General features: G+C 44.0%; 1 protein-coding gene across 1 annotated transcript in view; it reads right to left on the bottom strand.

Annotated features, from left to right (window-relative positions):
- LOC143475438 (uncharacterized) overlaps positions 1-24,411 on the bottom strand; it is a 104,679-nt gene that overhangs the window by 52,557 nt on the left and 27,711 nt on the right. Inside the window, exons 15-21 of the mRNA XM_076973295.1 lie at positions 23,005-23,178; positions 20,946-21,122; positions 20,536-20,709; positions 19,465-19,638; positions 14,510-14,686; positions 14,119-14,292; positions 12,425-12,598 (exon numbers count right to left, since the gene is read on the bottom strand). Coding sequence (XP_076829410.1) covers positions 12,425-12,598; positions 14,119-14,292; positions 14,510-14,686; positions 19,465-19,638; positions 20,536-20,709; positions 20,946-21,122; positions 23,005-23,178 — 1,224 coding nt within the window. The remainder of the gene's footprint in view (positions 1-12,424; positions 12,599-14,118; positions 14,293-14,509; positions 14,687-19,464; positions 19,639-20,535; positions 20,710-20,945; positions 21,123-23,004; positions 23,179-24,411) is intronic.

Here is a 24,411-nt window from a genome sequence, read left to right as displayed (position 1 = left end):
TTCTTGTTCTTGTTCGGACTGCTTGCACGTTATGACCCCTGCCTGTTCTATCGACTCTGGTTTTGGTATTCCATGTATTAAATCTCGCTCATCTCTGCATTTGTGTCCGTCTCCTCGCTCCGTGGCGCGAGCCACGTTACATAACCACGGATCCTACCAGGACACAGCGAGAGAGCGAGACTCCGGTGAGTTTAGTCGCTGTAACGAGTTGTTGGCTGCTTCCGTGCAGTTTAACTCTCATGTGTTACAGCGCGAACGAGCCGGAGACAGGAATACCCCTGGCGCTGTGGGAACACGGAAGTCTCGTCGCTCTCAGAAGAAAGCGCAGTCAGTTTCGGTTTTGGCTGGCTTTCGCGACGAGACTCCTATTGAGCGCTGGGAGTCTGCCCCGCTTGGCGAACACCACAGGCGTGAGCAACCTGTGGTGCAAGCAGCGGGCAGACGGAATGAGCGCAAAGATGAGCGTTGGCTTAACCCTCGGTTTGCTCTCGGTGACCACTGCGAGCTCCCGACGCCTCGGAGGAGGCGGAGCCGTCGCAGAGAGAGCAACCGAGAGGCTTCTGTGTCTGTGTGTTCTTCCAGGCTCAACCCGGACCCCGTGGAAGAAGACCTCCCTCCGCTGATCCCGGAAGCCGCTCCCCGAAGGCCCCCCAAGAATTTTTTGGGGGGGAGTACTAGCCACTCACCCCAGGAGTGGCCGGCTCGGAACCCGGAGGACGTCAGCGCGGCGGACACGCCCCCCGATGACGTCAGTATGGCGGACACGCCCCCCGATGACGTCAGTATGGCGGACACGCCCCCCGAGGACGTCAGTGCGGCGACTCCGCCCCCCGAGGACGTCAGTGCGGCGACTCCGCCCCCCGAGGACGTCAGTGCGGCGACTCCGCCCCCCGAGGACGTCGGCTTGGTGGCTCCGCCCCCCGAGGACGTCGGCTTGGCGTACACGCCCCCCGAGGACGTCGGCTTGGTGGCTCCGCCCCCCGAGGACGTCGGCTTGGCGTACACGCCCCCCGAGGACGTCGGCTTGGTGGCTCCGCCCCCCGAGTGCATCTCCTCACCTCCGGTTCCTGTCCCCGCGACCCTGGAGAGGTCGTCCACGCCGGTTCCTGTCCCCGCTGCCCGTCGGCAGTCCACGCCGGTTCCTGTCCCTGCGACCCAGGAGAGGTCGTCCACGCCGGTTCCTGTCCCTGCGACCCAGGAGAGGTCGTCCACGCCGGCTCCTGTTCCCGCTGCCCGCCAGCGGACCCTGCCTGTTCCCGCTGCCCGCCAGCGGACCCTGCCTGTTCCCGCTGCCCGCCAGCGGACCCTGCCTGTTCCCGCTGCCCGCCAGCGGACCCTGCCTGTTCCCGCTGCCCGCCGCCCGGCCGCGCCTGTGCCCGGGTTCCCCATGTTCCCCAGTCCTGTCCCTGGTTTTGTTTTGGTTCCTGTCCCTGTGGTTGTGTCTGTCAAGGTCTGTGTTCCTGTTCCCGTGTCTGTTTCTGGTGGTGTCGTCTCTGTCCCTGTCCCTGTGTCTGTTCCCCAAGTCATCACCCACCTTGTTCCTGTCCCAGTCTCAGTTGTCCACGCTGTGTTTGCCTCCGTGTGTGCCTCTGCCCTGTCCCCTGGCCCCACTCCCGTGTCTGTTCCCGGTCCTGTCCTGTCTGGCCCTGCTCCTGTACCTCGCCCTGGCCCTGTCCAGTCTCCCTGTATCCCATGTCATGCCGTGTCCCTGTCCGACTCTAGGCCAGTCTCCGCGTCTCCTGTCTTTGTCCCTGCCATGCCCCAGGTCCCGTGTCCTGTCCCTCTGGTCCGTCCCGTGTCTGCTGTCCCTGTCCCTTGCCATGGACCGTGGTTCCCTGTCCGGTCCTAGTCTGTTTCCCTGTCCTGTCTGCCCTTGCGTGCCCCGGTGTGGCACGCTTTGAGGGGGGGTACTGTCACGTATGGCTACGCCCCCTCTCCTAGCTGTCACTCCGGGTTCCCTTGTGTCTGTGTCCCGTGCCTGTTTATCCCGCCCTGCTCGTTGTCTCCGTGTTTCCTCGGTTGCTACCACGCCCCGTGTCATTGTTATCACCTGTTCCTTGTTTCAGTTCTATGTATTTAAGTCCCGTCATTCCCCCAGTCGAGGCATCCGTGGTTTTGTTCTATCAGTCGGTTTGTGCTTTCACGTTCGTTGTTTTTCAAGCCCTGTATTTCTCGTCATCTGTTTGTTCCTGCCTGGTCCGTGAGTCTTCCCTGTTCTCGTCTCGTCATGCCTGTTTCTTGTTCTTGTTCAGACTGCTTGCACGTTATGACCCCTGCCTGTTCTATCGACTCTGGTTTTGGTATTCCATGTATTAAATCTCGCTCATCTCTGCATTTGTGTCCGTCTCCTCGCTCCGTGGCGCGAGCCACGTTACACAAGACAAGACTTTTTGACCAGATCTTTCATGCATATTCACCCAGGTCTGATTATCTCACTACAATGCTCCCTTCAATCCCATAAGGTGCTTGGTGAATCTAAGATGATGGAATGTTTAATATCATAGACTGTAAGATACAGCTATGTAAATACAGCATTACATAATAATAATAATAATAATAATAATAATAAAAATAAATTTTATTTATAGGGGCCTTTCAGGACTCAAGGTCAAAAGAATAAAATCAAAGCAAAGAACAGTGAGACTGATGGACGAGGAGGATCTGAGAGTGCGGCTGGGTCTGGTAATGTGTAGGAGCTCAGTGAGATATGGAGGGGGTGAGGTGATGGATAGCCTTAAATGTGAAAAGTAGAAGTTTATAATCAATGCAAGATTTAACAGGGAGCCAGTGAAGCTGCTGAAGAACATGACTAATGTGATGAAAGGATGGGGTTCTAGATATGACACTAATGTGATGAAAGGATGGGGTTCTAGATATGACACTGATGTGATGAACGGATAGGGTTCTAGATATGACACTGATGTGATGAACGGATGGGGTTCTAGATATGACACTGATGTGATGAAAGGATGGTGTTCTAGATATGACAATAATGTGATGAACGGATGGGGTTCTAGATATGACACTAATGCGATGAAAGGATTGGGTTCTAGATATGGCACTAATGCGATGAAAGGATGGGGTTCTAGATGTGACACTAATGTGATGAAAGGATGGGGTTCTAGATGTGACACTAATGTGATGAAAGGATGGGGTTCTAGATATGACACTAATGTGATGAAATGATGGGGTTCTAGAGATGACACTAATGTGACGAAAGGATGTGGTTCTAGATATGACATGGGCAGCAGCATTCTGAACCAGTTGTAGCTTATGGAGGGATTTGAGGGGGAGACCGAACAAAAGAGAATTACAATAGTCCAGGCGGGAAGTGACCAGGGAATTAACTAAGATGGTGGTGTTGTCAGGAGTGAGAGAGGGACGGAGACGATTAATGTGACGGAGATAAAAGTATGCAAACCGAGTGGTGTTATTTATATGGGTTTGGAAAGACAGCGTTATGAGCTGGGGCTCGAAGTTTTATTGAACAAAGAATGTCCATAAGGGCGCCCTACATACGGGGTGTTAGGCAACACAAGCCAAAGCAAATAGAATACAGATAGATGAGCTACACCCCATGACATCCTCCTTTACAAATGAAGTAGAGCAACAATGTCAATTTAAGAACTGTATAGCATAAGAAATCTTGGTTACAACATGAATGAACAAATGAACAAGTTTTCTCTCTTTTTACCCTCTCTAAAACGTTTTTTGAGTTTATTTATTTAGTTATTTTTTAAAGTCTTAAAGTTTCTATGATAGATTGAGTCTCTCAGGTGGCTTAGATAAGCGTCCAACCCTGGTGTATTTGCATCCATCAACCGACACAGGCACAGTTTGCTCAGCCACAGCAGTCTGTGTGGTGCTGGGAGAACAAACGTTCCCCATGTAACTCTCTGGGTCAGGAAGTGCTTCAGGCTCACCCACCATCCGTGATCTGTGAGCATTCGGTTCAGCTACTCTGAGATCCACTCTATTGTGGCGGAAGATGTAGCCACCAACGTCCACCAGATAAGAATGTGGTGCCACTTTGCGAAGACAGGTGCCCACCTTCCAATGACCACAGCCATCCCCAGGCAGTGGTTTCATCCTGAAAGTCTCTCCAATTTTCAGCTCTGGCAAGTCACGAGCAGACCTGTCGTAGTAGAATTTAGCAAGCTGTTTACGGTGCTGTAGATTTTCAGTGACTCCTGCCACAATGCATGGTTCCAGAAGCCTATTTGTCACTGGAATCGAAGACTTGAACTAGGGATGCACCAAAAATTCGGCCACCGAAAATTTTCAGCCGAAATGGCTTAAATGTGCATTTTTGGTTTTCGGCCAAAATACTTTCATCACCGAAACAACACGGCCAAAACAATGTGTTGTGATGACGCAAGCAAAAATCGCCACCTGTACGTGCTTATTTGGATAAAGGCTAGCATGTCTGCGGATGTATTTCTGTATATCCGAGAAAGACCCACGCAAAGAGTTTCTCCACATCAGGTTTAATTTATCACCTGAAAGCCAAACATCATGACCGATATTCTGAGTATGAGAAGAACGCGGCACAGAAAAGCAAAACCCCTCCGAGCACTCCCACTCCAACTATGGTGGATGTTTTTGAAAATGCAAGAAAGTTTCCAGTGATGGCGCCAAGGCAAAGGGCATTACACCAAAAATTATAAAATTCGTTGCCTTAGACGATCAGTCGTTCTCTGTCGTAGAGGATGTGGGATTTCGTAAGCTAATAGAACACATTGAGCCCCGTTATGTTTTGCCGAGCAGACGACATTTCTCAGAAGTGTGTTTGTCTGAGCTGTTTAATGTTGTTGCAACTCACGTCACGTTTTTATGAGAGAATTTATATTTATCTTTCAGGCCAGTCAGTTATAATAAAATTTAACTTGTATAAAATACATATATTTATCCTCTCAGATAAAAACGGTCTGCAAGCGAGGTAAATTTAATTAGTGGTCGGCCATTGTCAATGTTATCGCCATTAACGGCCCACCACTAATTTTATTTTATAATATGCATTACTGTAATGTCAGTGCTAAATAAATATTTTCAAATCAAATTTTGTAGTTGATTTATTCTTTGAATAGCAATGCCTTGATTTTAGTGAGGTTAGCCATAAATCCAATGTTACTAATAATTGGCATAATGTATTTCGGTGTTTCGGTTTTCGGCTTTCGGCCTTGGTTTCCTCATTTTCGGTTTTCGGTTTCGGCTAAAAATTTTTATTTCGGTGCACTTTAACCCTCGGGACATGAGATGCTGCGCTGGACTGCTGTTCATGCTTTCTGTAGTGGTGTTCCTCCAGTGCAGTATGGCCTTCCAAGGATCATCTGTGTCATGCATCTCATTCCACAAGAGGTTTTTTACTATTTTAAAAGCTGATTCTGCTTTGCCATTGCCTTTTGGATATCTTGGGGAGGAGGTCACATGCTCAAATTCCCAGTCAGAGACAAAGCGTTTGAACTGGGCAGTGAATTGTGGGCCATTATCTGTGATTACCTTGTCTGGCTGACCATATCTGGCAAACTGTGCCTTGCAGCGCTTGATCACCGATTCTGCCGAGAGATCAGGCAGTAAGTCAAGAGAAGTCTGAGTAGTGATCCACCACAAGGAGATAGTCCTTCTGTCTGTGGCTTAACAAATCCATGCTAAGGATCTGCCATGGCCTGTTCGGCACTTCATGTGAGAGCATAGATTCCTTTTGCTGCTTGTGTGCATACTCATTGCAGGTTGAGCATGCACTCACAAAGTCTTTTATATCAGCCTGCATGTTGGGCCAGTACAGTGTCTCACGAGTCTGCCGATAGCAGGCATCTCCTCCAATGTGAATTGAATTAACATCTCTGGGCGCAGTGACTTTGGGATGATGACCTTCTGCCCTCTGAACAGAATACCATTCTGTGCACTGACTTAATCTCGGAATGACCAATATTCCCTGATTATGTGGGGTGTTTTTTCCTTTACCTCAGGCCAGCCCAACAAAACTGCTGATTTTAGAGCCTGAAGACATTAATCAACTGAAAGTAGTTGAGACAGCCTCCCTCACATGCACCTGTTTTAATTAATTTTGTAATTTTATTGGTGTGACGCGCGGCGGAGCAGGGAAGGATGAGACACGAATCCTCGCTTGCAACAAACGTCACTTTTAATTTGGACACTGATTGCGCAATATAGCGCACGTAAAACATGTAACACACACAGACGTGTCAACTATAGACAACGACGAGCACAGGACACTGCGCGAGCGCACATTAAATAGACAGACCACATTAGCCCCATGTGATTACGAGACGATTCACAGGTGAGACACATTATTCACACAACAAGCTATCACCATGGAGTTCCGAAAACGCAGACAGAGCATGTGGACAACGTTTACACACGCCCAAAAGGGAGGGGCCGGGGTCCTCAACGTGACAATTGGTTGTAACTGTATTGCTGTTGTTGCATCTTGGCCAGGGCTCCCTTGGAAAAGAGGTTCTTAATCTCAATGGGATTTTTCCCTGGTAAAATAAAGTTTAAATAATTTTTTTTTAATCTCTTTCAGTGTGCAGTTTAATCTGTTCTAGCCACTGGTCACTCACGTTCAAGTAGTCTGCCTGGTTGATGTGCTGTATATCTTTATGCACTTGCTGCAAGGAGCAGATGGTATGTCACTGGTATACCAGTTTCTTGCTTCTGCATTCTGCCGTGGCTCTACTAAGTGTCTCACTGATGAACATGTCTGGGCCCGGCTTGTAAACAACCTGCAGGTTGTAGTTCTGTAAAGTCAGAAGCATACTCTGAAGTCTTTTCGGTGCACTGAGAAGAGGTTTACTGAAGATGGTGATCAACGGCTTGTGGTACGTTTCCGCCATAATGGTCTCATGGCCGTATAAATAGTGGTGAAACCTCTGACAAGCAAATACTATGCTGAGACACTCTTTTCGGATTTGTGCAGTTTTTTTTCTGTAGCTGTGAGTACCCTTGAGGCAAATGCAAGCGGCTGGCCATCCTGCATCCAAGTCCACTCTGACTGGCATCACTTTGTACAGTGACAGGTTTAGTAACGTCATAGTAGCGCAAGACAGGTGTGGATGTTGCCAAAGATTTCAGCTAATTGACAGCTGCCACGTGTTTGGGTAACCAGTGCCAGGGTGTGTCCTTATCCAGTAAGCACCGCCATGGCTCACATACAGTTGATAAATGCGGCATGAATTTGGCTAAATAATTTGTAAAGCCAATAAGACGCTGCACACCTTTCGCGTCTGTGGGGTTAGGCATGTGGATGTTTGCTCTTACCTTCTCCGAGTCGGACTTAAGACCACTGGACGAGAGAATGTGGCCATGAAATCGTACTTCCGCTACCCTGAACTATAATTACTTCAATCTCAGACGCAGCTTGACTTCCCGGCAGCACTCCATCAAGGCCAAAGGTTTAGCATCATGGTCAATCTTCTTTATCTGTATCACCACAGCCTACGATAAGGATGACATCAGCAATGGGTTCGACACCTTTAAGTCCAGTCAACAGTTCGTGTTGCTTGTGTTGGTACACTGCTGGTGTGACCGAGACACCAAATGGTAGCTTCAACCAGCGTTTCCTACCCCACGGGGTCCAAAAGGTGGTCATAAGACTGCTCTCATCATCCAACCTGCATTGTAGGAATGCATGCCTGGCATCTACGAGGGTGAATACTCTTGCCTTTGGTAGCTTGTACAGCACATCCTCCAGTGTTGGTATGGTATAGTGTGATCGCTTCAGTGATTTGTTCAGAAACTTGGGATCCAAACATATTTAGTTTCCCTGGTTTTTTGACTATTATGATCCAGTCTGTCGGCTCTGTAACATCTGCAATGTGACCATCAGCTTGATAATCATCCAGTTGAGCTTTAACGTCTGCCTTCATTGCTATGGGGACATTGCGAGGGGCACTCTGAACTGGAGTCACAGTAGGATCCAGCTCGAAATGGACATCCCCAGGGACAGATTCCACAGGTGAGTTAAATACATCACTGAATTTGCTAAGCAGTACTTTCCTGGTCAGTGATATAGACTGTGCGTGTTCAATTTTTTAAATGTCTTCAGGAATTGTGAACTGCATGAGCCCTAAACGTACACAAGTGCTGCCTGACAAGAGCGGGATCTGTGAGGTCTTCACTATCTCAAATGACAAATAGTGTTTCTTGCTATGCACCACACATTCAGTGTTAAAAACACCCAAGGAGCTCAATCTCTTTCCTGAGTACAGTTTTAATTTGGTGTTGCTAGGGTGAAGTTGTGTGTCAGGTGCCAGTCTGGTCTTGTCTTTATAGCTCATCACATTGCAAGTGGCCCCAGAGTCCAGCTGACAGCACTGTGGTTTGTTGTGTAGAGGCAATGTGACAAACCATTTCTTCCCCTCTGCTTCTAATGCCCCAATCGACTCATGCATGTAAATGTCGTCATCTGCCATTCTGTCCTCAGCTGCGTTTTCCATGCAGTATTTCTTCCTTTTTTTGCGTTCTTTCTTGATTTTTAAACAAACCTTTGCAAAGTGGTTATTTGTTCCACAGGATTTACAAGCTTTGCCATATGCTGGACAGTGTTCCCTGCCCCTCGAATGTGTATCGCCACAGTATCTGCACGTGTTCTCTGTATCCGAGATGCTGGATTAATTGCTCTGCAGCCGCTGATTTGGTTTGAAATGTTGCCTAGCAACGGTGTGAGCTGCGTCTCCAATAGGGCTTGCTAACATTATGTCCATCGCTCTCATATGGATATCTGTCTGTTGAGATGCACGACACATCTCTATTGCACTAAGCAGTGTTAAATTTTTTTCTCTTAACAACCTACGACGTGTACCCTCATTTGCAACACCCAGTACGATCTTGTCTCAAATCAGTTCATCTCTCAGTTCTCCATAGTCGCACGTTCCTGCCTTTTCTCTCAGTCTGGTCACAAAACTGTCAATAGATTCTCCTTCCTCTTGCTTGCAGCTACCAAACATATACCTCTCATAGATGACATTTTTCGCGGGTTTGAAGTAGGCTTCTAAGGCAGCCAGAATGGCTTGTGGATCCCCTGGCTGCTCCTCCGTGAGAGCTAAATTGTGACGATATACATGTCTGCATTCACTACCCATCACACTTCTCAGAATAGCAGCTCGAACGCTCTCAGGCTTGTCCGCTATACCTATAGCCAGAGCATTCTTCGAATTCTGACCTAAATATGTCCCAGTTAGTGCTCCAGTTGCCAGTGCGGCACATCGGCGATGGGGGTGGAATGTTAGCTGCCATGCTAGCGCTGTAGCTGAGTTGAAGCAGTAAAATGGACTGAGCTTAATGAGTCCGTCTCACCCAAAAAGCTAACTTCAGCAGTTTCCTCACTGGTCCGACAGCCACACGAACCAGGTTTGGTATTCGTAACACTGCAGTCTGAATTAGAGCGAAAATCCACCAACTTCTGACACTATGTTATGAGCTGGTTTTATTGAACAAAGAATGCCCATCCGGCACCCTACATACGGGGTGTTAGGCAACACAAGCCAAAGCAAATAGAATCCAGAGGTGAGAGAAGAATGAATAATGGCAGTTTTCAGAGGGTAAGGGTAAGTAGAGGGTAATAGAGGGTAGACATGCTTTAACCAGGGTTGTTGGAAGAGGATCAAGTTGACAAGTTGAAGATTTACATTTGTGGATGAGATTGGATATATCGGTATATATACCTATATATAGGTAAATTGGCAGTCCCTGACAAATTCTCCCTGAGTGTGTGTCTGTGTATCTGTGTGTCTGCATGAATGTGTGTGTGCTTGTATGCCCAGTGGTGGATGGTGCTCTGTAACTAGGGTCTGTCCTCTCTCCCCTTCCTGTACCCCATTCAGTGCCCCAGGGGGCTGTGGATCCCGGTAGAGAGTACGCTGTGCACAATTGGCTGCCGCTTCTCGCCGGTGTGTGTGTGACTTGTACTTGTGTTAAAATTGTAAAGCGCCTTGGGTATTCTGAAAGGCGCTATATAAATTGAACAATTCATTCATTTATATCGGAAATAGTCAGAAGCAGAAAATTAGTAAATGGACGAGCGAGAGGGCACGAAACAGACATGGACTGGTGGTTAGGGAACTGGTTTTGTGACCGGAGGGTCGTGGGTTAGATTCCCAGACCTGAGGCCATGACTGAGGTGCCCCTGAGCAAGGCCCTTAACCCTTAATTGCTCACTTGTATAAAAATGAGATAAAAATGTAAGTTGCTCTGGATAAGGGCGTCTGCCAAATGCCGTAAATGTAAACAGGGGGAAATAGGGTGGAGGAAGTGACAGGAGGCAATTGCTGATGAATCAAATAAATTTTAGTATTGAAAAATTACATTAAAAAGTTGCAAAGGTCAACAGACCCAGAAGGTTAGAGTGTGTTGGGAAGTTGATATATTGATGTAATCCAAAACTGTCCAGGCAAGATGAAAAATCCTTAGAAGTGGTGCAGTTTACATTGTCCATATGTATATTGAAATCACCAAGCAGAATAATATTAGGGAAGCATGAACAGAGGAAGGTGAGAAATGCTGAAAACTCATTTATAAAATCCGTGTTGGGTTTGGGAGCACAATAAATAGCAGCTAAGACAGTGGGCTTTAGGCCATGCAACTGTATGGCTACTACTTCAAATGAATGATAGACAGGTAAAACAAGAGTGGAGGCCACCTCCTCGACCAGTGACACGCGGCTGACAGATGTACACAAACCCAGCCGGCGTTAGCTCGTTCAGCTGGGAGAAGTCACCAGGTTGTTGCCAAGTTTCCGTGAGGCAAAGAAAGTCAAACTTACGATCAAGGAGGATGTCCCGGAAAAGGAGGATTTTACCCGTGAGAGACCGAGTGTTAAAGAGCCCGACATTAACTTTACAGTGGTATGTATGTGGAATGATGTTAGCCAACCTAGCTATCCTGGCTAGGACAGCATGGTCAACTTTCTCCGAGGGCGATGAGTTTTAGACCAAATAGTATTTATGGCTGACACGTCATCGATGTGGAAGTTACGTCGGGACCCACGGTGGATGTATCGGCGTTGAAAGGGCCGAATGATGTCCTGGTAAATATGGAGTACTGGTGGATTATAGGACAGTTTGAACCGCAGCTTGAGAATTTAAGCAGCCAAATACTGGTGTAAGGCTGCCGATGGTTGAAATACCATCGACAATACAGCCCAAACAAGGACAACCCATACAACCAGGTCGTTATTCCACATGATGGAGGGTAGCGTAGAGAGGCAGCAGGTAGTGTTTGGTAGCAGAGCGATTCAGGTACACCAGTCAGACCACACTAACACTAAACATACAGTGTAGTGGTTTTGGTAGAGGACTGGGTCGGAGACCTAACTATGTCATTAGTTAGATCTCTAAAATCGCAAGCTCATAAAGAAAACAAATTATAAAATAAAAGGAAAAACAAATAACTGGAGAGTAGCTGCAACTACAGCGCACCAGCGTTCATTTCTGGAGTTTCCAGTTTCCAGTGGGGTGAATGAATACATATGTAAAATTTATATTAAAAAGCATGTTATGCTCTTTTTAAAGAAATGTAATGTTTGCTCCTGTTAAGTGTCACGGTGCACTAGGCACCACACACACACACACACACACACGAGAAACGTGCCATATTTGTCAATTGTGATTTTCACCTTAATCAAAATTTGTCCTCCGCATTGACCCATCTGTGCAATTTGAAGACACATACACACACTAGTGATGACTAGTGGGCTGTGGTGCACACATGACCAGAGCAGTGGGCAGCCCTAGCCCGGTGCCCAGGGAGCAGTTGGGGTTAGGTGCCTTGCTCAGTCATGGCCTCAGGCCTGGGAATCGAACCCACGACACTCCGGTCACAAGACCGGCTCCCAAATCACCAGACCATGACTGCCCCATGACACACACACACGCACACGAACACACACACACACACACACACACACAATTCCTTTCCAATCAACTCAAAGCTGAACATTTGTTTACTTAATCACTGTCACCTGTGTCTAGATGTGTTCTCCCTGTTTCAAACCCAGTGCAGGTCTGTGCATTGCTCTCTCCCAGTCTGACCTTGTCTGAGCGACTCTGCAGTCTGTGTGTTAAGCTGTTACTGTCAGTCATTTTTTGTTTAGACTTGTTTTTATTGTTTTGGTGCTACTCCATTTTGCCAGCTGGAGACTGTGCTTCATTCTGATTGAAGTTTGCAAGATAGAAACTAAAGAAACTCAACAAACTCTCACATCTCACTCTCTGCTACATCTGTCTTATTAAGGGTCACAAGTACATGCTCCTTTGTCCATCCAAAGCTATACATAGCTTTATTTTAATATGTTTCAGAATTAATAAAACATACAAATGATATTGTTTTGTATGTAGACTGTCCCGCTGTCTGTTAGGGAGTTATCTGTGAGACTGTTCATGAGAAAAATAAAAGGTTACATTACCTCAGTATCTCCAGTGTACACTGTTGATTCTCCAGTCCAGCAGAGAGCTGCTTCACTCCTGAATCCTTGAGGTTGTTGTTGCTCAGGTCCAGCTCTCTCAGACTGGAGAACTTTAATCCGAGGACGGATGCCAGAGCTGAACATCCTTCCTCTGTTATGCCACAATTACTGAGCCTACAAATAAAGTGTAGTATGAATACAAGATAATTATCTGCCCCCTCTAACCCACTATACTAGGATACGAAGTCCAGGAGAATTGATAATTGAATGTACTTACACATTTGGAAATGACAAGGCACAGAGAGCTACAAAAATGTCAAATATATTTCTGCTAGTATTTGAATGATAACACCTTCATTTTCATCTCTAATTTCCAAAACATGTTTCTTAATAGCACAGTAACATGAATGTGTGGCATGTATCATTGATAACCCATCTTTTATACAGATGATAAAAAGAAATCCAATGTAAAGACATGCTGTCTAAGATGCAGGGTATCCAGCAGTACCAAGTCCCCTTGTGTCAGGGCTGGCTCGGATGCCACACCTTCTACCTCCTGAAGAGGCACCCGAGTCAGTCCTAGACTAGCTGGGCACAATCAGCGGTGATCCGTTTCAGCCGTTTCTAAGGCTTCTTAGGGAAGCTTGGTGAAGCGGATCACTGCTGATTTGTTTTGGTCTCGTCCCGTTGCTTTTCTCTGGTTCCTCATTCTCTCTCTCTCTCTCTCTGCCTTTTTACTATTACTTATTTGAGTGTTTATCTCCTGCGCCGCTTACTGGCCTCCCTCAAGTTTTCCTCCAGCTTTTTACTTCCTATCAGTTTATCTTTTATTTTTGGGAAGTGTTTTGTTTTATCGCAGCGTTTGCCTGCTGTCAGTCTTTCCCTGACGTCTTTTGTTTCGTTTTCACGTGTTGTATTTGTTCCTCGTTCTTTCTGTTGCCTTGGTTATTTTTTTCTCCCATGCCTAGACGGTTGAGTTTCGTTTACGCGTTGAGTTTTCCGCGTCCTTTTTAGTTTCGTTTTGCTTCTGCTTGTGTGTGTGTTTTATGTGCATGCAGATTGGTTTCATACGGCATTTGGGTTCACGTTCCCCTTCGTTTCCTTACACAGTGTGTACCAATCTGTACGCCCTGCGTTACACCTGGTGCCATGGGTCTGAACCCCAGTATGATGAACCTGTTTTCTCCCTAATAACAAATCCTGCCGCACGGTTTCTCATTCATTATCTCAGCACATATGATCTTCCCAGCCCACGATTCCTCACATGGTCAACAATCACTATTGTGTTTTCACTGACTAGCCTGTTGGCTCCTCCCCCTCCAGCACCAGTGTCCTACAGCCCAGTGTGTGTTTGTGACAGTGGATCATTCTACAACTGTTCCTTGGTCACATTTACATCATGTGACTGCGTCCGTCATTATTGCTTTGTGTGCTGGTTTGATTTGTAGATGTCTCTAGCTCTTTAGGCCATAAACATATTTAGTGTACATCTATCACATTAATCTGAATTCACACCAATGAACCTGCGTCCTAATCAACAAAATGCCAAATCAGAATTGTAATAAATCGCATAAAATGGAATCTTGCTGAAATTAGATTAAAATAAAAATGTCATCAGATCTTTAAGATCAACAAACAACAGAGCACCTTTCACAGTACACTGAAAAAGACTAAACTGAAGATATAAAACTTACTTAATCTTCCATATTTTACAGTGCAAGTCCTCCAGTAGAACAGAGAGTTTCTTCACGCCTGAGTCTCCTGGTTTGTTGTTGCTCAGATCCAGCTCTCTCAGCAGTAAGGGGTGTGTACCTATAGTGGATCTCAGCCAATCACAGGCTTCCTCTGCAGCAGGAGTCTTCAAGAAACTGCAAGGAACAAATATGGTGATATTTTTTATCCAATTGAAACTCTCAGGATAACAGAATATGGTAGTGAACAGATGAGTATTCCTTTGCAAAGTATTATTTTCATATAAACTTTTATTTCTACACAAATTGTCCATTTATATCAATTTAACTTAAAACTCTTTTATATCAAAAACACATCTACACATTTTTACATGTTGTTTGGTAATTTGGTCACCTTAGTTTCTCTAGTTTATTTTTTGGTTCCTCTAGTATCTCAGTGAGGAGCTTCACTCCTGAGTCTCCAGGGTCGTTCTCTCTCAGATCCAGATCTGTCAGGTGTGATGAGGGGTTTGATTTCAGAGCTGAAGCCAGAGCTGTATATCCTTCCTCCTTTATACTGCAGTCTGAAAGTCTACAGAGAAAACAAAATTGTATAAACCCTGAAATAATTGTCCTTTTAGTCCTTTTATGAATCAGATGCATGGATCAGACTGTCTGGACAACAGAGTCCCTTCAGTCTTCAAACACAAACTGGGTTATCGATGTCACAATGTGCCCCATGCAGCCATGGGCTTAGGGTTGGGGTTAGGGTTAGATTTGAGGTTAGGGTTTAGTTAGTGTTATAGTAAGGTTAGACTGGTGTTAGGAGTAGGGTTAGAGGTTAGGGGTTAGAGGTTAGCCCACTAGGTACAGTAGCATTGTGCCTCTCATTTCCCCGTGTGCCATGGCTGTGTTGGCTGCCTTTGTATCTGCCCCTTCTTACCCACTTCAATATTATGTGTTTTTAAACCCACACTAAACATTTGTATTTAAATTACCTATGAATTATCATAATACTGTTAAGTAACTGAAGCTCTAGCACATACTGTTTATTGTTATTGAACTGCATTTCAGCAGTATTCTAGTTCTACAGTATGTTGAACTGTATCCTACTATAGAAATAGTAAAATAGTGTCGGCACAAAATTTATATTTGGTCTTTCTGTAATCATATTCATCAGTATTCATATATGTATTGACCACTATTAGTAATAAGTGGAAAGGAAATCACTTTATTAAGGTATATTAAGCATATGTTAGGCCTGGGACACGTTGATCAGTGTAGGCTTTGCAGGCCTGTGGTTAGTCTCTCTCTCTCTTTCTCTATCTCTAGTGGTAAAATTGTGTGTGTGAGCACTCCTTGTGATTTGAAGACAGACAGTCCTGAAGGTCTCGAGCCTGTAGATATTTTGATAAAATATCTATGCATGTTATCATGAATTTCATACCGTTATTATGTTCCGACACCCCGCTCATATTCATCAAGTCTACTTGCCATTGCGCATCAATGTTAAGAACAAACACCTTGTTTGTTTTAAATTTAGTCTTGACTGGCTTACGTAATGTGTAAGTATCCTGTTCCATTAACCAGTTTTTAATTCGTGTACCGTCTACACTTTTACCAATTTTTTCTATAACAGTTTTTTTTTGATTTTCAACACCTCCATAAGACCCCGGCGATGCGGGATTGTAGTAAATATTTTTGAACAGCTGCTCAGTCATGGTGTGCATCTAATTAGGCAATGATCACAAGTGTTACCAGAATCACTAGTTTACTGAAACACACAAAAAAGAGGTAAATAATTAGTATAAAGCAGTGCTTAATTTGTAAATCAAACGATGCCGGAACAGCGGACAACATAAAATGTTACTGGATCGAGGCAGACAGTTACCATAAGGCACGCTTCAAAATGAAAGAGTTCCCGGATCCTGTTCCGGCAGGATCCGGCTCAAATTAAGCCCTGGTATAAAGCATTTTAATAAACATACATTTTTCTTGCCTGTATAATGTTAGCCTGTATCGGCAGCTAATTTCACACATGATTGTCGGGTTTATTTAGAGTCTCATGAATTCTCCAAAAGTCTGTGACATCCTCATACATAGCATCAGTACATACCTGACTATGTTTTATGCGAATCATTGGTCAATGAAAAAACGAAGAGAGGCTTGTGTTGCTAAAGGCCTTGGGGCATCTGAGTTTATGTCAAACCACACGCGAGGGGAGAGGCGGGAGCGGGGGCTGGGGGTAGAAGCTCATTGGTCGACGAAGTCATTCGCATTCTTTAGAGGGGTGTGGTATGTCCGCCTGAAACATGTCTACAAGATTTGTTCTAATTTCTGAGGAATTAACAAGATGCTCCGCTTGTCTGAACATTCCATTTATTTTATAAAAATAACTCTGCAACACGTACCAGTTACAATGTCCAAAGTCAACCATCATAGTATTTTCTACCCCACATGCATTTCTTTCGGAGATCTCTGACGAATAACACCGTACATTCAATTCTACCCCAGAGATTGCTGTTGCTTTGACGGTAAATGCCAGTTGAGGTCGGTCCGCATTTGACCAACTGTGAATTTTGTCACTTGGGTTAGGCACGTTATAGGTTGTAGGCAGGGGCGGACTGGCATACATTGCTACCGGGGATTTCCCCGGTGGGCCGATGGGTTAGTGGGCCGATGGGTTAGTGGGCCGTCGGGCCGCCGGTGGTTTAACTCGGCCCGTGGAGGAGCCACTGCCGCGCACTGCGGCCCCGGCCCGTAGTCACGCTGCTGTTTAACGGTGTTATTACCTCCCCCGCTCCAGTCAGACTAACCTGCTCAGCGTGGCCGCGGACTGAACCTGTAAACACATGAACGAGTTGGACCGGGCTGCAGACTGGGCGGGTGGTATGCAGCGGAGATCAGAAAAAAAAACAACTTGTCCCAGAAAATCCGGGCCGGACTACGAAAACATACAGCAGTTTAAATTGTAGATAACATAGTATTTTAAATGTACTGCTGTCGCCTCTGCAACGTTTGAAGCACCATGTACAAATTACCTTAACACGGTTAACACGGACGCAAGTGGCGGTCTTAAAGGTTCCAGAGCACTGCGCACTGTGTTTTTTTAAGCTATTGAAATTCTTAGATTAAAACTAACCACCACAAATAGGTAACAGGAAGAAATACCCACGTTAGAGTTGTAGGTTGTTCTTTAGGATGCACTTTGCGTAAAACAACTTGTTTGGTGGTCTTATGGTGGACTATTTAAAAGCCACTATGTGGCTTTGTAATCATATTATTGCTGGAACTAATATTGTCCATATGACAATAAACGCCGTCATATACACTACGTGCCATGTATAGATTCATAAACAGTATATTATTATATTATATTATATTATATATTATATTATTATATTATAACAGTAGTATTCACACACACACACACACACACACATATATATATATATATATATATATATATATATAGTGGGCCAGTCTGTCAGGAACTCCCGGGCCACTTTTTCTCCCCAGTCCGCCCCTGGTTGTAGGTACCATGCCTCCACAGACAAAGGAAGGGGGGTGCTCCCCCTAGGTGCATGGCCCACGTCAGGACGGATGTGGAACTACGTCATCAGACGAATCCCCTTTAAAAGGGGGGATCCCCCTTTGTTCGCTCTCTCTACCTGGCTGCATCAAAGTAGCTACCTAGAGACGAAGAGCGCGCACACCTTCGAGAACAAAGCGGTACTGGTTCTGCACCCGGGCCCGTGCAGCACGCGAGCGACGCAAGAAGTAACTAGTTCGCTACTTTTATTTCTTTTGCGGAGTTCGCTAAAACCCAATCGCTTCAGCTAGCCGACGATTAAGAACTGTTTGAACATTCCCTTGACGGCCGGACCTCCGCGAGTTCATCTTAACGTCGACAGCGATAACTTCCCCGGGACACCACGCAACGGACCACCGAGGGACCGCCGATCGAACGGCCACCGCATCTTCCCCTGGACGGAGCAACGCGATCCAGCGGAACCTTCTCCTCAAAAGCGCACGAAGGAGTCCTCCTCAAGAGGCTACCTGGCCTACTGCGCGGGCTGCGGACTGAACAACTCAAAGTAAGACTGTGCATCTGGGCAGACTTAGAACAATATCTTGTTTTACTGTTTTCTGTGTGCTTAGATCGATGCTTTGTGAACGCTTGTTTGCAGTGGTGTTTATAATCACGTTCATGTTAAACCGTACTCTGTTTAAGGCTTAAAGAGATATTCTGTTCAAAGCTTAAATAGGTATTCTGTTTAAACTTGTTCGGTTATTCACACTGATTCCTTTATTTCATAGTTAATATCGAGTTCCTCGTGTACTTGTTAAACGTGTGTCCCACTATACGCTCGTTGGGGCTGTATAGTGACTGACGAAACTGTGCCTTAGTTAGTTGGAGTAAATTTGCGTTGTGTTCGTGACCGTAGTGAGAGCTCCGTTTGGTTTTCGCGCCATCGAGTTTCTCTTTGTCTAAAGGATCTCCTCCCCCATACGCATGTCCACACGCACGTACCCATGCACGCGCATCCGCGCGCACTCGAATACACACACACTAGCCTACCCTGTTGCCCCCTTTGTTTGTGATGTTTTTAACTATTATGCTTTGTGATTAATAAATGTTTTATGTTTAAATGCTGTCGTTTGAGTCGTTGTTTCTCTGTTACAGCCTGAAGCCAGAACTATTATTTGAACTGTAACCTTCAGATTTATAGTTTGTTAATCAAACAATTTGGGCTACGGGAGTTGACCACAATTAGTGGCGACCTTAGTTAAATGAGTTTATATAAAATTTGGGTAAATTTAACACGGTCTGAACTCCCACCATTTCGTAGGTAATTTTATGAGACTGATTACTAAATAAATTTGGCCGGCACCTACAAGGTTTCAGAGGCAAACTCACGTTGAGAACACCATTTTCTAAGTAAAAATTTAGCTAAAAAGGTCAAAAGTTAGCATTTGATCTGCTCTTGTCCACGACTGTTCATCCGAAGATGATGCAGTGAGAAGCGTAACGTTACACATAACTTATACGTCAAAGACAATGGATGGGCAATTGGTTTAGGAGCTCAAGATAAACATCAAATCTAATTTAAATCAGGGACTGTACTCTCAGGATGCACATAGGAATGTACATAGGCAATAAAATGGTGGATGAGAGGGTTGGGGCAATAAAGTTTTATTGGGGGTCATAAATCTATATACCATCTTATTTTATATATCATAGCTTCATTTTAATATTTTTCAGAATTAATAAAACATACAAAAAAATAATGTTTTGTATGTAGACTATCCTGCTGTCAAGGATTTATCTGTGAGACTGTTCGTGAGAAAAATAAAAGGTTACATTACCTCAGTATCTCCAGTGTACACTGTTGATTCTCCAGTCCAGCAGAGAGCTGCTTCACTCCTGAATCCTTGAGGTTGTTGTTGCTCAGGTCCAGCTCTCTCAGACTGGAGAATCTTAATCCAAGGACGGATGCCAGAGCTGAACATCCTTCCTCCGTTATGTCACAATTTTTGAGCCTACAAATAAAGTGTAGTGTGAGTACAAGAGACTGATCTGTCTCCTCTAACTCTCTATACTAGGATACAATGTGCAAGAGAATTGATACTTGAATATACTTACACATTTGGAAATGACAGGGCACATAGAGATACATAAACTGCAAATATAGTTCTGCTAGTATTTGAATGATAACACCTTCATTTTCATCTGTAATTGCCAGAACATGTTCTTTAATAGCACAGTAACACGAATGTGTGGCATGTATCTTTGACAACCCATCTTTCATAAAGATGATGAAAATAAGCCCAATGTGAAGACATGCTGTCTGAGATGCAGGGTATCCAGCAGTACCAAGGCCCCTGGTGCCATGGGTCTGAACCTCAGTATCATGAACCTGTTTTCTCTCCAATAACAAATCCTGCCGAACGGTTTCTCATTCATTATCTCAGCACATATGATCTTCCCAGCCCACGATTCCTCACATGGTCTACAATCACTATTGTGTTTTCTGACAAGCCTGTTGGCTCCTCCCCCTCCAGCACCAGTGTCCTACAGCCCAGAGTGTGTTTAACAGTGGAGCACTATACAACTGTTCCTTGGTCACATTTACATCATGTGACTGGGTCTGTCATTATTGCTTTTTGTGCTGGTTTGATTTCTAGATGTCTCTAGCTCTTTAGGCCATAAACATATTCAGCATACATGTATCACATTAATCTGAATTTACACAATTTAACCTGCATCCTAATCAACAAAATGTAATGTCAAATCAGAATTGTAATAAGCCCATAAAATGGAATCTTGCTGAAATTAGAATAAAAGTCTACAATGTCTACAGATCTTTAAGATCAACAAACAACAGAGCACCTTTCACATTACACTTACAACCTCTAAACTGAGGATAAAAAACCTACTTAATTTTCCATATTTTACAGTGCAGGTCCTCCAGTAGAACAGATAGTTTCTTCACGCTTAAGTCTCCTGGTTTGTTGTTGCTCAGATCCAGCTCTCTCAGCAGTAAGGGGTGTGTACCTACAGCGGACCTCAGCCAATCACAGGCTTCCTCTGCAGCAGGAGTCTTCAAGAAACTACAAGGAACAAATATGGTGATATTATTTTTTATCTAATTGAAACTCCCAGGATAACAGAATATGGTAGTGTACAGATGAGTATGCATTTGCTAAGCATTTTTTATTTTCATATAAACTTTTCTCTTTCTAAATAAATTGTACATTTATATGCATTTAACTTAAGACTATCAATTTAACTCTCATTCAAAAACACTGATCTGCATATTTTACATGTTGTTTGATAATTTGATCACCTCAGTTTCTCCAGTTTGTATTTTTGGTCATTTTGTATCTCAGTGAGTTTCTTCACTCCTGAGTCTCCAGGGTCGTTTCCTCTCAGATCCAGATCTGTCAGGTGTGATGAGGAGTTTGACTTCAGAGCTGAAGCCAGAGCTTTATATCCTTCCTCTGTTACACTGCAGTCTGAAAGTCTGAAGAAATCACATAGAAACATCACGATTTCTAAAGGAAACACTAGGAAACCTCAGAGGTTCAGCTGATCACAGATCAGTCCAGCTGCTGGTGTAATTACACTGCTCCAAATTACTAATTAATTTACTCCACTGAGAGGGAGTAAAATGTAAACACTTATGACCAATAGGCCTGTCGCGATAATTACATTATCGACTTGTAATTATTGGCTTGCTCATTAGGGTTCTGGACCCATAGTATTGTTAACCTTTTAAATCCTGTAAAGCGCTTTGTGACAACATGTGTTGTGAAAAGCGCTATACAAATAAACTTTGATTGATTGATTGATTGATTGATTGACTTATCGTACGATAAATGTTTTAAACGCGATCATTTTTGCTGATGTCGATAATTGAATTGAAGAATCTGTGATCAGAGTGTGACATCTACCGGTTAGAAAATGAGTGCAGTAGACGGAGAGCACATGCGTCAGTAACGCGTGATAATTATCACATTGTTTAATGGTTGTTTATTATAGTGACCGTAGCGCGCGACTCTGCCCACCTCACGCGAACCTCCGCGAACGATAAAGGCGTTTATACTCACATTCTTTGCAGTGTTGTTCGTAACGATATGTGGTAGTATAAAGAAACACCCCTCAAAAACAGGGGGATGAACATTTACCTGATGAATTTTAATGTTGCTTTGTGTTTCAGGTTTGAAAAGTGCTGGAATTTGTTCGTTTCAAAACAAATATCTGTGACTGAACAGATCTCTTGTATTACGTTAACAAATACGAGCCTCTAGTAATTCAAGGACGAAACATGAGAGAACGTTAAGACGTTAAGATTGGGCGTTTTGAAAATAAGCAACCATTAAATAATGTGATAAAAAGTGAATTATTTCGAGTATATGTATAAATATTTAACTTAATTAGGTTTAACGTGCTGGGAATTATTTAAATGGACCTTGAAAGTGACGTACAAGTGCTTTAATTCCACCTTGTTAAGGTGTATGAACCCTGCAAATATGAGCCACCGCGATTACATCATTTTCGCCTAGCGGACCCTCGCGCCTCGTCAAGTATAAACCAGGCTTAACTCGCTATATAGCCAAAGAGATGTTGTCGTTAAATACAGTCAAAAAGAAAACATTTATAAACATGCTGCAAAGATTTGACAAGCAGTATGAACTGCCAAAGAAATCCTATATCTCCCAAACTGCCATTCCAACCTTATATAATGAAGTGAAAGTTGGCAGTCTGAAGGAGATTAAAGACATCTCATTTTACTCTGCCACTACAGATATGTGGTCAAGCTCAAATATGACCCCGTACATGAGCTTTACAATACATTATATTACTGCAAACTGGTGTAATTGTATTATTATGCTACTATATTATTATTGTGGCACATTGTCTTAGAGCTCCTTTGGGGAGCCCAGAAGCAAGAAAAAAAATCTATAATGGCACTTTAAAATGACAATATTATCGTTTATCGCAATAATTTCTGGGACAATATATCGTTCTGAAAATTTTGTTATCGTGACAGGCCTAATGACCAATATTTCAGAGTTAGCATGAGTTACAAATCTGTGTAATGACTGATGTGGCTTGAGTGTTAAGCACTGTGTCTTAAGGATAATCAATATGGTATCAACAGTTTTTAAGGTAAAAATGTTTGATTAGCTTGTTGAAATCCAGGTTGTGTACTTTTCTGAATATAAAATTGTCCAGGCTCCATATAGCACTGTGACTTTATATTATTATTATTATAATAGTAAAAATAGTATAGTAATAGTAATAGTATAATAGTATTATTATTCATAGTATTGTTTTTGTTGTCTAGGGGTGCTGGTGTGGTTAGAAATATTAAGGAATAGCTCAGATTATTAAGATTGTACCTGAGTATCTCCAGATTACAGTGTGGACTCTTCAGTCCTTCACATAACTGCTGCAATCCTGAATTCTGTAGGTTGTTGTTACTCAGGTCCATCTCTCTTACAAAACAAGACTGACAGCTGAGGACTCTGGAGAGACTTGAGCAGCTTTCCATCTTTAATCCACATCTGCTGAGACTAAAACACACCAGGAGTCATGTTAGATCAGACACCACTGTACCAGTGACTTAACACACACCATCAGACATGTTAGAGGAGACACCACTGTACCAGTGACTTAACACACCATCAGACATGTTAGAGGAGACACCACTGTACCAGTGACTTAACACACACCATCAGACATGTTAGATCAGACACCACTGTACCAGTAACTGAACACACACCATCAGACATGTTAGAGGAAACACCACTGTACCAGTGACTGAACACACACCATCAGACATGTTAGATCAGACACCACTGTACCAGTAACTTAACACACACCATCAGACATGTTAGAGGAGACACCACTGTACCAGTGACTTAACACACACCATCAGACAAGTTAGAGGAGACGCCACTGTACCAGTGACTTAACACACACCATCAGACATGTTAGAGGAAACACCACTGTACCAGTGACTTAACACACACCATCAGACATGTTAGATCAGACACCACTGTACCAGTAACTGAACACACACCATCAGACATGTTAGAGGAAACACCACTGTACCAGTGACTGAACACACACCATCAGACATGTTAGAGGAGACACCACTGTACCAGTGACTTAACACACCATCAGACATGTTAGAGGAGACACCACTGTACCAGTGACTGAACACACACCATCAGACATGTTAGAGGAGACACCACTGTACCAGTGACTTAACACACACCATCAGACATGTTAGAGGAGACACCACTGTACGAGACACTTAAGACACATCCTACATATTGGCATGTAATGAAAGGGGTGAGAACTGACATTTCTCTCATTCACAATTCATGTCTGATTAAAGGTAAATGCAAATAAAACAGACCCTGTGGTCCATACACTATTAATAATGATCAATTAATAATTACTTATGAAATAACGTTTGCACTCCAAAATTAATTTAATAAATAGATAAATAATAGTAACATTTACAAATGCAGTTTGCTCATGCAACAAAATACAACTTCACAGCACAAAAAGTACAAATACACACATAAGTTTCTTTGGTCTGCAGTGAGGATCCTCCAGTAGATCAGAGAGCTGCTTCACTCCTGAGTCTCCCTGTATTTTCCCACTCAGGTCCATCTCTCTCAGCAGTAAGGGGTTTGAACCTAGAGCTTCAGTCAGAGAATCACAGAACTTCTCTGCAGCAGGACTCAACAGTCTGAAGGGACAAGAAAACAAGACATCCCAAAGATATGAGTCAT

Source organism: Brachyhypopomus gauderio, chromosome 14 (genome assembly GCF_052324685.1).
Source record: "Brachyhypopomus gauderio isolate BG-103 chromosome 14, BGAUD_0.2, whole genome shotgun sequence".
Taxonomy (NCBI): Eukaryota; Metazoa; Chordata; class Actinopteri; order Gymnotiformes; family Hypopomidae; genus Brachyhypopomus; species Brachyhypopomus gauderio.
The sequence above is the reverse complement of the archived record's forward strand: the minus strand, read 5'-3'. Positions and strand labels throughout refer to the sequence as shown.